The sequence below is a fragment of the Vigna angularis genome, chromosome 10, assembly GCF_016808095.1.
Source record: "Vigna angularis cultivar LongXiaoDou No.4 chromosome 10, ASM1680809v1, whole genome shotgun sequence".
NCBI classification, from domain to species: domain Eukaryota; kingdom Viridiplantae; phylum Streptophyta; class Magnoliopsida; order Fabales; family Fabaceae; genus Vigna; species Vigna angularis.
In genome coordinates this window covers 28899671-28911966 of record NC_068979.1, presented here as the reverse complement: position 1 = coordinate 28911966, position 12296 = coordinate 28899671, and the positions used below count along the sequence as shown (strand labels likewise).

The 12296-nt window shown below is 33.7% G+C and overlaps 1 protein-coding gene and 1 long non-coding RNA gene across 3 annotated transcripts; one reads left to right on the top strand and one right to left on the bottom strand.

Moving 5' to 3' along the window:
* The first annotated feature begins 1157 nt into the window (after window positions 1-1157).
* On the top strand, window positions 1158-8470 carry LOC108336115 (phosphate transporter PHO1 homolog 1). Of its 2 annotated transcripts, XM_052869218.1 has the most exons (15): window positions 1158-1887; window positions 2194-2741; window positions 2847-3147; window positions 3880-4291; window positions 4400-4448; window positions 4548-4619; window positions 4928-5057; window positions 5706-5826; window positions 5914-6163; window positions 6271-6375; window positions 6498-6542; window positions 6636-6788; window positions 7061-7339; window positions 7758-7894; window positions 8171-8470. In XM_052869218.1, exons 2-15 carry the CDS (start codon window positions 2526-2528, stop codon window positions 8259-8261), a joined length of 2361 nt encoding a protein of 786 aa, XP_052725178.1. In that variant the 5' UTR covers window positions 1158-1887; window positions 2194-2525; the 3' UTR covers window positions 8262-8470. The 2 variants fall into 2 exon arrangements, with proteins under 2 accessions (XP_052725178.1, XP_017427944.1); XM_017572455.2 differs by having other exon boundaries at window positions 1158-2741.
* Window positions 8471-11229: 2759 nt separating this feature from the next.
* On the bottom strand, window positions 11230-12275 carry LOC128194221 (uncharacterized). The gene is made up of 2 exons (XR_008245557.1): window positions 11918-12275; window positions 11230-11804 (listed from the first exon to the last, which is right to left on the bottom strand). It is a non-coding gene; the product is annotated as an uncharacterized LOC128194221 (long non-coding RNA).
* Between the last annotated feature and the right edge of the window lie 21 nt (window positions 12276-12296).

Below are 12296 nucleotides of genomic sequence, written 5' to 3'. Positions count from 1 at the left end.
ATGCATGGTGTTTTGTGTAAAAAAACGTGGTATGTGGTAACACGATAATGTAAATAATGATGTATATGAATGAAAACACTGATGCACCAAACGTTATGCTATCCTAATCAGACCATCATTTTCATGGCTTGTCATTGGTGCCACACGCCTGAGCCCTCGCATGTCTTTATCTTTTCCACGTGGAAATACATGTTTCTCTTATTTGCATCAGACCATTTTCCTATAATAATGTGGTTAACATTTCCTTCTTAATCAACTTTTCCATGCAAATTGATCTTATATAAGGATCAGTATTATAAGCAGGAGTTATATAGTCTTCTAATTTGAGTTACTGTTTTTACTATTGAAGCTGTGATTGTACACCCTATGCTGATATTTCCAGTTTATACAAATTTAAGTTAGATGGTACCAGGTTCTGTTTACATATCAAGATGAGAAAGAATATTTATTGTACATGATGCTTGATTTGTTAGATTTTTCCTTAACTGTGTATGTCAGTGAGTTTGTTCATTTCATCCTTATGAACCTACTTAATCATCCTTTATATTGTTTCTGCAAAGTGTTAAACAATACAAAACTGATAATATTCCTTTCTTTTTCTCTGTATTGTTGTGTCCAAATATCTTTTCATGCATGAGGGTCCCAAATGGAAAAAGAAAAAGAAAACCTAAAAATGGCGTATCTTTGAGCCACCCATCTTAGGGCGCTGTCAGTTCTCCACAATTATAATGGTGATTTTGCAATCCATGTCTAAAAACTGAAAAGATGGCACCTTTGTTTGTTTGTTCCATGAGAAAATATTACATGATCTAAATGCTGAGAAATCCAAGTATTACATTTAATAAAAATAAGAAAAAGTTGAACACCATATAAGAAATAAGACTTATAAATTCATTGTCTTAAGATTTTAGACTAGGGGTTAGGAGTAATATCAATCTTTTATCTATGTTAGACTTATGTCATAGATTAGGGATTAGGAGTAATATCAATCTTTTATCTGTGTTGGACTTATGTCTCATTGATATTGTGTCTTCTCGGTGAATTCTTCCTCGAAAAATCCTTCACTAAAAACTATTAGGTGTTTGTTTTCTGAATGTTCATGTAACATGTAATAACTTATTTTCTGAATTAACACAATCCAAATCAATGAGTCTGAGGAGAGGGCAAGGAGGGAAAAGGGTACATATATGTTACAGTTTTTGTAGCTTTTGCTTGAAGGTCCAATAGTGTTTACAAGTTGGGTAGATAGTGGGTTTAGAACCAAAGAATAGAACACAGAATTCAGTATTGTTATTAGGAAGATACTGGTATGCCAAAGATATTACCAGCCTCATTAGATGTCATGACACTATTATATGCTGCTTATCCAAAGTACATTGGACATGCAGTATGGAGGAATTATTCCATACCAAAACCGCGTATTAAAGTGAGCCTTATCTACTAATTCCCTTGTACAAAGATTCCAACATGAAGTGTTGGAGCTTACCTAATCTACAGCAGTAATAATTTAAAGAAGATTTGGCATTAGAAGTGTGCAAATACGTGTTGGATTTATAAAATTTCAGTATACTACTTTTTCCATATAATATTTTGCAGATATTCTTTTTGGCACGGAAATAGGGAAGCAAGAGGTGGTCATGTTCTCCCCTATGGTTTACTGTGATACAAAATTGACTTGTCATTGCCACTCATCAATCAAGGTCTCTTAGAACTGAATTGCCAAAACTCGACGAAATTGAAATTGTGATGCTTTTGAAGTGATGAATGCAACTTCTTGGTTTAGATGTGAGCAATGGACTCAACTTTATGGTGAAACAAAAGGGGTTGCTTAATGAAAGTGGAGAAGTTGTGAAAAGCTTTTAGTTATCCTGAATAAGTGGAAATCAGGTTGGGCTAATTAGAGAGCACCTTTGTGTGCTAGCAAATAATTTAGCCAATATGTTTCGCTTTTCAACTATTCAACAAATTCTAGACTTAGCATACCAGCAATCACACTAAATACAATCCATATCAAAAATCTGAAATGCCCTTTGATTGTTTGTATATTAATAACAACAGCAACAACATCAACAACAACTCCTCTAATTTTTGCTGGTGAATTATTGTGGGAAACTTTATGAATTGAAAAAGCATGGTCATCCTCTATCTATCTATCTATGTGTATTCTGAATAGTCTAATTTGTCCCTTCTCAGACAGAACCACTTTAAATTGCCACCCTTTTCAAAATCCTCATGAAGACATGTTGGCCGAGGAGTGATCCTAACCCGTGGTGGTTTGGTTACTTTCCGATGAGGCATGCCATTGTACATGCCAAATCCTCAAGTGGAGAAGCATAGGATCTAAGTATATTATAGAATGTGCTCAAGAGCATCAGTACCACAACATCAATCAAAATACCTTTTCCAACCCCATATATTATGTCATTTTGGGTTTCCCTTAATCACTCACAAGGCGACAACACTCATCATCTAGAGCTACACACTCTACTTCTTCCTTCTGAGGTTTCAAACAACAAACAAAGAAGATGGTGAAGTTCTCAAAGCAGTTCGAGGGGCAACTCATTCCAGAATGGAAAGAGGCCTTTGTGGATTATTGGCAACTCAAGAAGGACCTCAAAAAACTCCATCTTTTTAATAACACACCCAACACTAGTAGTACTTCTCTACCTAAGTACATATTTTCATCACTAAGGAACTACTCTCCATTTGGCCACCAACATAGACAGCATGGACCGATACAAGTAATCCATCTTTCTCTTAAGACACATATAAGAAACAAATTTTTCTCAATACTTTTGTGCTTGTTTGGTTTATCAATTCATGATGTTTCTTTTGGTCTTTTTCAGGTCCGTAGGAAACTTGCCTCATCATCTTTTAATGGGGACATGTATGAGACAGAACTGCTAGATCAGTTTTCTGACACTGATGCCACCAAAGAATTTTTTGCATGTCTGGACCAGCAACTAAACAAGGTCAACAAGTTCTACAGAACCAAGGAGAAAGAGTTCATGGATAGAGGAGATTCCTTGAAAAAACAAATGGAAATCCTCCTTGTGCTCAAATCCACATTCAAGGAGCAGCAGAGCAAAGCAGGCTCTTCCCATGGCTCCAAGGAAGATCAATCTATCTCATGCACATTCTCTAATGGTAAACAACTAACTTTGTTTCTCCCATGTTACATAATTCAATGTCCTTCATATGAATGAATATTTGTTCGCAAGTTTATTTCATTGCAATTGTTTTCTTTTCTTTCAACTAGCATATTGGATAGTATTTTCTTCATGTTAGCACACATGTAAACCTTGATATGGATTAACATGAAATCTTTATCCCAAGTCAATCACCTAACTTTTATAGTTAAGGAAAATGCTAACTATTTGTTGTTAAACTCATATTTTTCTAAGTTTTCAATCAATATTTGTTTAAAAAAACCCATCCACCCATGTCACCTTTTACGTATAACAACTAGCAACACTGGATGATAAGACAACATATTCATTTTTCTGTGCTACTATTCAGTACGAATAACATGTGCACGAATTTCTCCAAAGTAAAGCGAAATTTAGAAATATAAAATGATATTACACAGAAATAAATAAATAAACACAGTTCATGTGAGTTTTGTGAAACCCTTTGTGAACAATTAGTGTTTTTTTTCTTTAGTTGCTTTATATAATCAAGTAAGGAAGGAAAAGAAAAACTTGTAGGCTATAAAAAACTTTTATAATTATCCAAACTAAATGAGCATGAAACGCAGACAAAAAAGATTATCATGACAATGACTGGTTAAACATTTTTTTTGAGTGTTTTATGAATGAAACGTGATATGAGAAGTGATGAGTAATTATGTGTATCTAAAACTCTGGTCATTGGAAACAGAGGAGGACTCTGTTAGGAGCAGACCACAGCAAGAAGAACTACAGGACACAACAAGCACAGATGAATTGGAGAGAGTTGAAGCTCCATTTTCTGATTCCCCTAGTGCAGAAGAACTTGTCAAGTCTTTGCAAATGAAAAGAGAAGATGGTAAATTCAGAACTCTTTCTGGCCGTGTCATCAACTGCCAAGGGAAAAATCTGAGGATAAACATTCCCTTGACCACACCATCCAGAACCTTTTCAGCCATAAGCTACCTTCTCAGGGAAGATTTGCTTAATCAGTCTTCAAGGAAATGTGGTCCAGAAGGTGGAAACATCCACCTGAACAAAACTAATTTGCACCATGCTGAAAAGATGATCAAAGGAGGTTTCATTGAGCTCTACAAAGGCCTAGGATATCTCAAAGTTTACAGGTAAAGAAAAAAAAAAGAAAAATTTCTTTTTCAGGCATGTTTGTATAATAAACCTAACAGATGTATAGCCTTTAATATGAAAAATCTTATGTTTTGTCCAATTTTCAGGAACTTGAACATGCTTGCATTTATAAAGATTCTGAAGAAGTTTGATAAGGTAAAGTGAATTACAGGCTTCAAAGTTGATGTCACAAATGGGGTTTCAACTATGTTGTACCAAACAAACAGTACAAAACATTTCTTTGTGGTTTTTCAGGTCACAGAAAAACAAATTCTTCCCATTTATCTCAAAGTGGTTGAGAGTTCTTATTTCAATAGCTCAGATAAGGTAAATCTCAGGCACACACTAAAACTGCTTCCTAGTAAAATATATGTGTTCCATCAAATAGACTGATAAAAATGTGTGATACCATATCAAATCATGTCAAGAGTTTGCCCATAAGTTATGCTTGCACCTGAATGGTCACCGACAATCTCAAGTGGCCAATAATCTTTATGTTTCATTTGTGCACCACTAGATGACCATGAGTCATGCAAAATAAAATTTAGATATGGCTGTCTGTCACTCGCACAAGGGTTTCTTTAACTTTTTGAACTGGCTTTTCTTTGTTTGCTTATTACTCTGAGAAATGACAGGTGGTGAAGTTAGCAGACGAAGTTGAGGAACTGTTCATTAAAAATTTTGCTGAAGATAACCGAAGAAAGGCCATGAAATACCTTAGACCAAGCCAACGTAAAGAATCACATGCTGTAACTTTTTTCATTGGTGAGTTGCTCTCAGCCAAGTATTGGTCTTTTTTACTTGCTCTTCGTTTTTGTGTCTTTTGCTTGTCAATCATTTTGGTATAAATCTTTAGTCTTGTTTGCTTTTGTGACCATTGATATCAAAAGAAAGCACAATATGGAAACTTTTAAGGCACTAGGTTCACAAAAGGAATGGCAGTAACTAGTCCACTCTTTGGTGGATGGGAAGTACAGGTCCCATGCTACTCTATATATCATATTTAAACCATGCATAACCTTATGAAGGATGAAACCTAAAAAGCCCATATAAACATATAAGGGAAGCATCCCAATGGTTCTTTGGCAATGTTGCCTATGTGGGTTTCACTAACAAGATTATGCCCATGTGTGTTCCTTTAGTGCAATTACAGTACACCAGCACCATAACATATGTTTCATCGTTTCCTTGTTTTTGCAAACCAAAACCTACTTTTATCGTGCTTGCAAGCTAAAACCAAGAAAATAGAGTCAAATTCAAAGTTGCATGTTCTTAATAATTAAAGTAGGTGAATTTAAGGGATGAATAGATACAACATTGTCAAACATTTTTTACCCTAAAGAATGAAGATTGTATAGAAAGTTACTTACTTCCAACATAACTTATTAGAGATTATGTTTCAAACAAAATCAGGACTATTTACTGGATGCTTCTTGGCACTTCTTGCGGGATATGCTATAATGGCTCATGTGACTGGTTTGTATAGACCACATCAAAATTCTGTCTACATGGAAACTGTCTACCCTGTGCTTAGGTAAGTAAAAGTGGTTCTTACATCAGAAGATATAATTCAAATTTGCATAGTATTTGCACATCAATAAGTTCTGTCATGTCTTTGCAGCATGTTCAGCCTTGTGTTCCTACATTTCTTTCTTTATGGTTGCAACATTCTTGCATGGAGAAAAACTCGTATAAACTACAGCTTCATTTTTGAGCTGGCCCCTACCAAGGAACTCAAGTATAGAGATATATTCTTAATTTGCACGATGGCAATGAGTACTGTGGTTGGTGTTACGTTTCTTCATTTGACTCTACTGACAAAAGGGTATTCATATGCCAAAGTACAAGACATTCCCGGACTTCTTCTTCTGGTAAATATGTTTATCATGTATTATATCACATTCACTTTTACATCTTTTTTGGCCTAATACTTTAGTAAGCTCAGCTGAAAAATTTAACACTGTTAGTGCACTTGCAGGGCTTCTTATTAATACTAGTGTGCCCCTTCAACATTATATACCGGTCAAGCCGTTACCGCTTCCTTTGTGTGATAAGAAACATAATTTTGTCACCCCTTTACAAGGTAGTGTTTCCCACTATCATCATTGTAGAATCATGTCATCAGGCACAACACACAGTAGCACTAATTGTCCAAAAAGTGAAAAGATGTTCAATGAAACAATTTGGCTTCTCTCTTCTTTTTAGGTTGTCATGCTGGATTTTTTCATGGCTGATCAACTTTGTAGTCAGGTAGTGAAGATTTTTCATTACCATTAATGAATATCTTTTTACTCTAAGGGGAAAATGTAATATTTATTCAACAGTTGTATCATTATTTTTCAGGTACCAATGCTCAGGAGCCTTGAGTACGTGGCATGTTACTATATAACCGGTAGCTATAAAACTCAGGACTATGGATACTGCATGAGGACAAAGCACTATAGAGATCTAGCTTATGCAGTGTCATTTCTCCCCTACTATTGGAGAGCTATGCAGGTAAAACAAAATATTGAGTAAATTACATCAACACTTCTTAAGGTTCAGCAAAGTTTCTCATGATACTGCTCACTCTTTGACTCCTACATTACCCTTTTCATTATCCTGCAATAACCACTAAAAAAACAAGGTTCATGGTAATCTCAAAAGCCCTTAAGGAATGAAACTGCAATTTACTTTAAAAAGATTTGTGTTTTTCTTCCTTTGAAGCATATCATGGTATCCAATCCAAAAGGGTAGAACTGATGTGTCCTATAACTGATGTTTTGCAGTGTACTAGGAGATGGGTTGATGAAGGGCAGACAAGCCACCTTGTGAATCTGGGAAAATATGTATCAGCAATGTTAGCAGCTGGTGCCAAAGTGGCTTATGAGAAAGATGGGAGTGTAGTATGGCTCTGTGTTCTGGTGATAATGTCAAGTGCAGCAACTATGTACCAATTGTACTGGGACTTTGTAAAAGACTGGGGTTTGCTTCAAATGAATTCCAAGAATCCATGGTTAAGGAATGAATTAATGCTTCACAGAAAAGCCATTTACTACTTCTCAATGGTACATGTCAGGCCCCTCTCTATCTGTTCACCTAGGAGCCTGTAGTGTGGGCCATTTGCATGCAATTGGCACCCAAAACCTACCTTCACTCATCAAAATTTTAGACAAACATGCTAATTGTCGTAATCTAACCAAAGAACACATCAACCATACTATTTGGTGTTCATGATAATAAAAAGTCACAAAGTGGAGAATAAACATATTCTCAAAAGAAATGCTGATAGGGCCATTACAAAAATTAAAGTGAGATTCCAAATCTAGATCAAAAAAGGACAAAAGATAACAACAGAAGGTTAAATTTTTGCCTGATGCTAAAACCACACATTATAGGAGCAAATTATTATTTCCTTTCAGATTTATAAATATGGGCCCTCCATTTTCACACGTTGACCATGAAAAACTTTTGCAATTTATGCAGGGGTTAAATCTTGTTCTGAGGCTTGCTTGGTTGCAAACTGTTCTTCATTCAAGTTTTGAAAATGTTGATTATCGAGTTACATGCTTATTTTTAGCATCTCTTGAAGTAATTAGACGAGGGCTATGGAATTTCTTCAGGTAAATGAGTTAAAGTGCAATTATTTTCACTCATGGAACACAACATACATGCATAATCTTTGTCTGATATGAACCAGGTTTCTCAAATTTTCTGTCAAAATTAGTCCCTGTCTTTGAAAAACAAGATTTTAGTCCTCATATTTTATAATTTATACATTTGTCTTTCATTGTGAGACTAAGTTTAACTCAAGATTCGTTTTACCATTACAAACTGTCTATCAGTCACGTGAAGTTTACACAAAAACACATCATAAAAATAGTATTTTTCTGGTGCAGATTGGAGAATGAGCATCTAAATAATGCTGGCAAGTTTAGAGCAGTGAAGATAGTACCACTTCCTTTTCATGAAGTTGATGAAGAAGACTAATAATAAAGCCATTGGGTGATTTATTCGAGGGTAGGGGATGCTTCAAGACAAGTATTTCACGGAAAAGATTTTATGTCTTCCTTCAAGTTGATGTAATATTGATCAACTTGATTATTTCATTTGGTTTATTTGCCTGATATCATCCTCAATTCTATTACACAATTTTTCATTAACAAGAAATAGAAAATTAATGAAAAAGTGTTGTTCCACTTTTTTGTCATCTACTTTTTAGATCCCTCATCCACCACATTATGTATAATTTACTATTAAAGAAGATGGGAAAGCAAAATAGCATGTTCTCCAATAAAATTGTTAGGGTTAATATGCTTTAGGATAATTGAGTTATTCCTCTTGCAATTGGTCCGAAATATTTTACATGAAGATTTGAGAAATGCATTCGGTGAAGCATATCATTTTGTTATATATCAATGTTTCATTGTTGTCATCATCGTGTCACTGAAATCGTCCACAATGTAATCAAGAACCCACCAAAGTTATCATAAGGTGAAATGGAACCTATCTAGTATTCCACATTTTATTTTAAGTACTTGAAAGACATCTTTATCTTTGATAATTAATTGGATTTTGCTTTTGATTCCTACTACTTTTTCTTTTTCTTTAAATATCCCTAATACTTTTTAAAATTATCTTACATTGTTGTTTTTTTTTTCAAAACACTATTCAAACGGCTAGTGGAATAAGAAAAAATATAATAAATTTATTAAAAAGAAATTATTAAAGAAAAAATTATATTAAAGTTGTTAATAGTAATCCGTCTAATCAAGACACAATGCATGTGATCTAATGGAAAATTATCTCCACTATTGTATCTTTGCTTTTTGAAATGTTTTCCATATACATACCAAAAAAACTAGCGTGTAAAAATCTTATTTAAATTATATGTCTCTTACAATCCATTAGATGCTACTTTGTGAAAGAATTTTAAAAACACTATCAACTCCTCTTTCTAGTGTTTTTTTGTGATTTCATAATAGTGATAACATACCTCCTAGCCATGGTCTAAGCATATTCAAAAAGAATTAAAGTCATTTATGCAAGGTGAAAGAAAGCTCTTTCTCTTAGGTCATCATGGAACACCTCTAGTAGATTAAAAGTATATAAGTCTTGTATTAAGGACCAAGTGAAGGGTTTTTTAACAATCTTGCTTAAGTTATAGAGCAATATTTGAGTCTAGCTTAAGCTAATCTTGGGTGATTAGTTTTATAACCCTAGCTTAGGGTGTCCCATACGAGTCATGGTAACCATATAGCAAGCTCTTAGTGGAGAGTGTTCTTACAAAGGTAGTGATCATATGTCATTTTCTTAGTTGGAAACTTTTGCTAAAGTAACTTTCCACATGGCAAGCTCTTAGTGGAGAGTTTTCTTACAAAGGTGATGGCTATGTGCCATTTTCCTACTGGGGAACTTTTGCTAAAGTGACTTTCCACATGACAAGCTCTTAGTAGAGAGTTTTCCTACAAAGGTAGTGATCATGTGTCATTTTTCTAGTGAAGAACTTTTGCTAAAGTGACTTTTCTTATGGTTCTAGAGTGAAATTTTTTTCTAAAAGTTAGAGTGCCACATGTCAAACTCTCCTTCACTAAGATAGGATTTTTAGGGTTTGGTGCAAGATAACATTTTAGGATTTCGGTCTACTTTGATCAAGACTAGAGTATCCCATGTGGTCTCCTTTAGCCACTATTCTTTAAAGTTGACTCAACCTCTCAAGAGAACTATCAAACACCTTTATCCCACTAAACACTCATAAATCGAGAACATCATCTCCATTCATCCATTGTTTCCGCGTTAATCTCACTTTCATGGTCTCATCTTTATGCTTTGGCTCAACCTAGCTTGAAGGGGAGCCTATCAAACAGTGGTCCGATAACAAGTGAAACAATAAACCAAATAAATAACAAACCGTGTTAGAATAGGGTTTAACTTATATCTTTAATACCATATTAAGAAATGAACTTTAAACTTAATTAATCTTACAAAACTTGTGTAAAGTGAGATTTAAACTTACTTATATCATAAAAATTGATCTTATTTGTAATTAATTTATAATTATAACATTTATACTTTTGAAAATGTACTTTTAATATAGTAATTTACAATTTAAAACAATAAAAGTATACATAAAGAAATTGAAATAAATGTGAGGTTAAAAATAACTTTTCCTTTTTAAAACTACAACATAAAATTAAAGATTAAGCTAATCATATTATAATTATTACTTTTGAAAGTATTAATACGTAGAATATATTATTTTTTAAGTAAATAATAGATTCATCACTAAATAATAATTTTGGTTCAATAAATATTGATGTATTTTATTTTCATATAATAAGAAAAATTACAATATTAATAAAAAGTTTTATTTGAATGATTAAGATAATTGCCACATGTTTAAGCCTTGGTATGTGTCATATATTATATATAAACGTTTTCTAATCACACGTGGAACAACAATCAAGATCAAACATGTTCAATTATCTTTGATTATTATCAAAGTTAGAATAAAATTAAGATAATTAAAGCGTTTGTATTAAAACTTAATTTTTTATTTTTTATTAAATAAAAAATAAAAAATATCAATATTTATTGTATTGAATCAATTATTTATTTTTAATTTCTTTTATAAAATTCCAAACTTCTCAATTTCCAAGGAGTTTTTATTTAATAGTATTTAAAACAAACATACTTTTATATATTTCGTTTTTTTTTAATTTGAAAATATTATTTCCCTTTAAAAGTATGTGAACAATAAGTTTCAATTTAAAATATAAATGTTTACTATTATATAATTAAAATTTATAACGAGTTTTTTAAACACATAATTATATTTACAATTAATAATTTTAATTATAATATAAATTAATTTCAAGATTAATATTTTTTTAAAGAAATAGTAAAGTCGAATTTTAAATTTCAAATAAAAGACAAAATGAAAACACTAGGGTTCAAATCTGAGAAAAAAAAGGCATAATACTCAATTTTGTCCCCACTTTGGTTCGGAAATCTCAAGTTAGTCCCTTTCTAGAAATGTGAGTGCAATGGATCCTTACTTGTAATTTTTTTAGTCTAATGAATCCCTTCCGTTAAATAGAAAGAAACGGAGTTAGTAGGCTGATGATGTGACAGTACTTATTGATTACGTGTCAAAAGTCCAAACTGTCTTCCTCCGAATGCGTGTGTTTCTCTAAAGTTTCGTGTTTCTGAGTCTGTTTCTCCACTTTCCTTCCACCCATCTTCCTTTCCTTTAAGATTCTCAATATCTTGAAATCATAACAATCCAAAACCATCTTCCTCTTACTCCCTTCACTTCCACACTCTCCTCTGTTCCTTCTTCCACCATCTCAATGGCCTCTCACCCAAACCAAACAGGTTCTCCCTCTCTCTCTCTCTTTCTATATTTCTTCACTCTTCTAAATTTTTCATTTTTCGATCACCCTTTTGCTTGTATCAGGAACGGGAGCTGACGGGCAAGGAGAAAAGGACCCCCATCGCCGATCCCAGCATCAGCCTTTCAGAATCCACTTTCTGAGATACAAACTGTTGATTTTTAGAACTGTTGATTTTTAATTAAAAAAATACAAACTGGTAAAATAAAATCATTATGTTCAAGAGATAATATGGTTGCAGTAATATCATACCACTGTCATGAAGAATATATCTCTTGGATATATCTTTCAAGGTGTCATATACAGTTAGATCAATCCCTGCATAGGGAATTATACCCAGAAGAGATGGAACAAGCCCTCTGTAGAAAGCCCGAGGTCCCTCATGGACCCATATATCCTTTGTAAGAGTACTAATTTTAGGAACCCTTCCACCATCAGAAGCACAAGTCTGTAACCTAGTTTTGACAAGATCCATTGGATAGATAGCAATCTGTGCAATCGGAGTCGCGGGAGGGGTACTGGCGGCGGTGGAAATCGACTGGAGTGGGTGGCGGTGGAGGAAGGAAAGAGTCCTTGGGTTGGCGTCGCGCGGTAGGTCTCATCCTCCCCCAATTTCTGAATAAAATCTTTT

Coding starts and splice junctions, on each gene's coding strand:
- LOC108336115 (XM_052869218.1), top strand. CDS start 2,526: ATGGTGAAGTTCTCAAAGCAGTTCGAGGGGCAACTCATTCCAGAATGG. Junction 6,376..6,497: donor TTTTGTCACCCCTTTACAAG/GTAGTGTTTCCC, acceptor TCTTCTTTTTAG/GTTGTCATGCTGGATTTTTT. Junction 7,895..8,170: donor GGGCTATGGAATTTCTTCAG/GTAAATGAGTTA, acceptor TTTCTGGTGCAG/ATTGGAGAATGAGCATCTAA.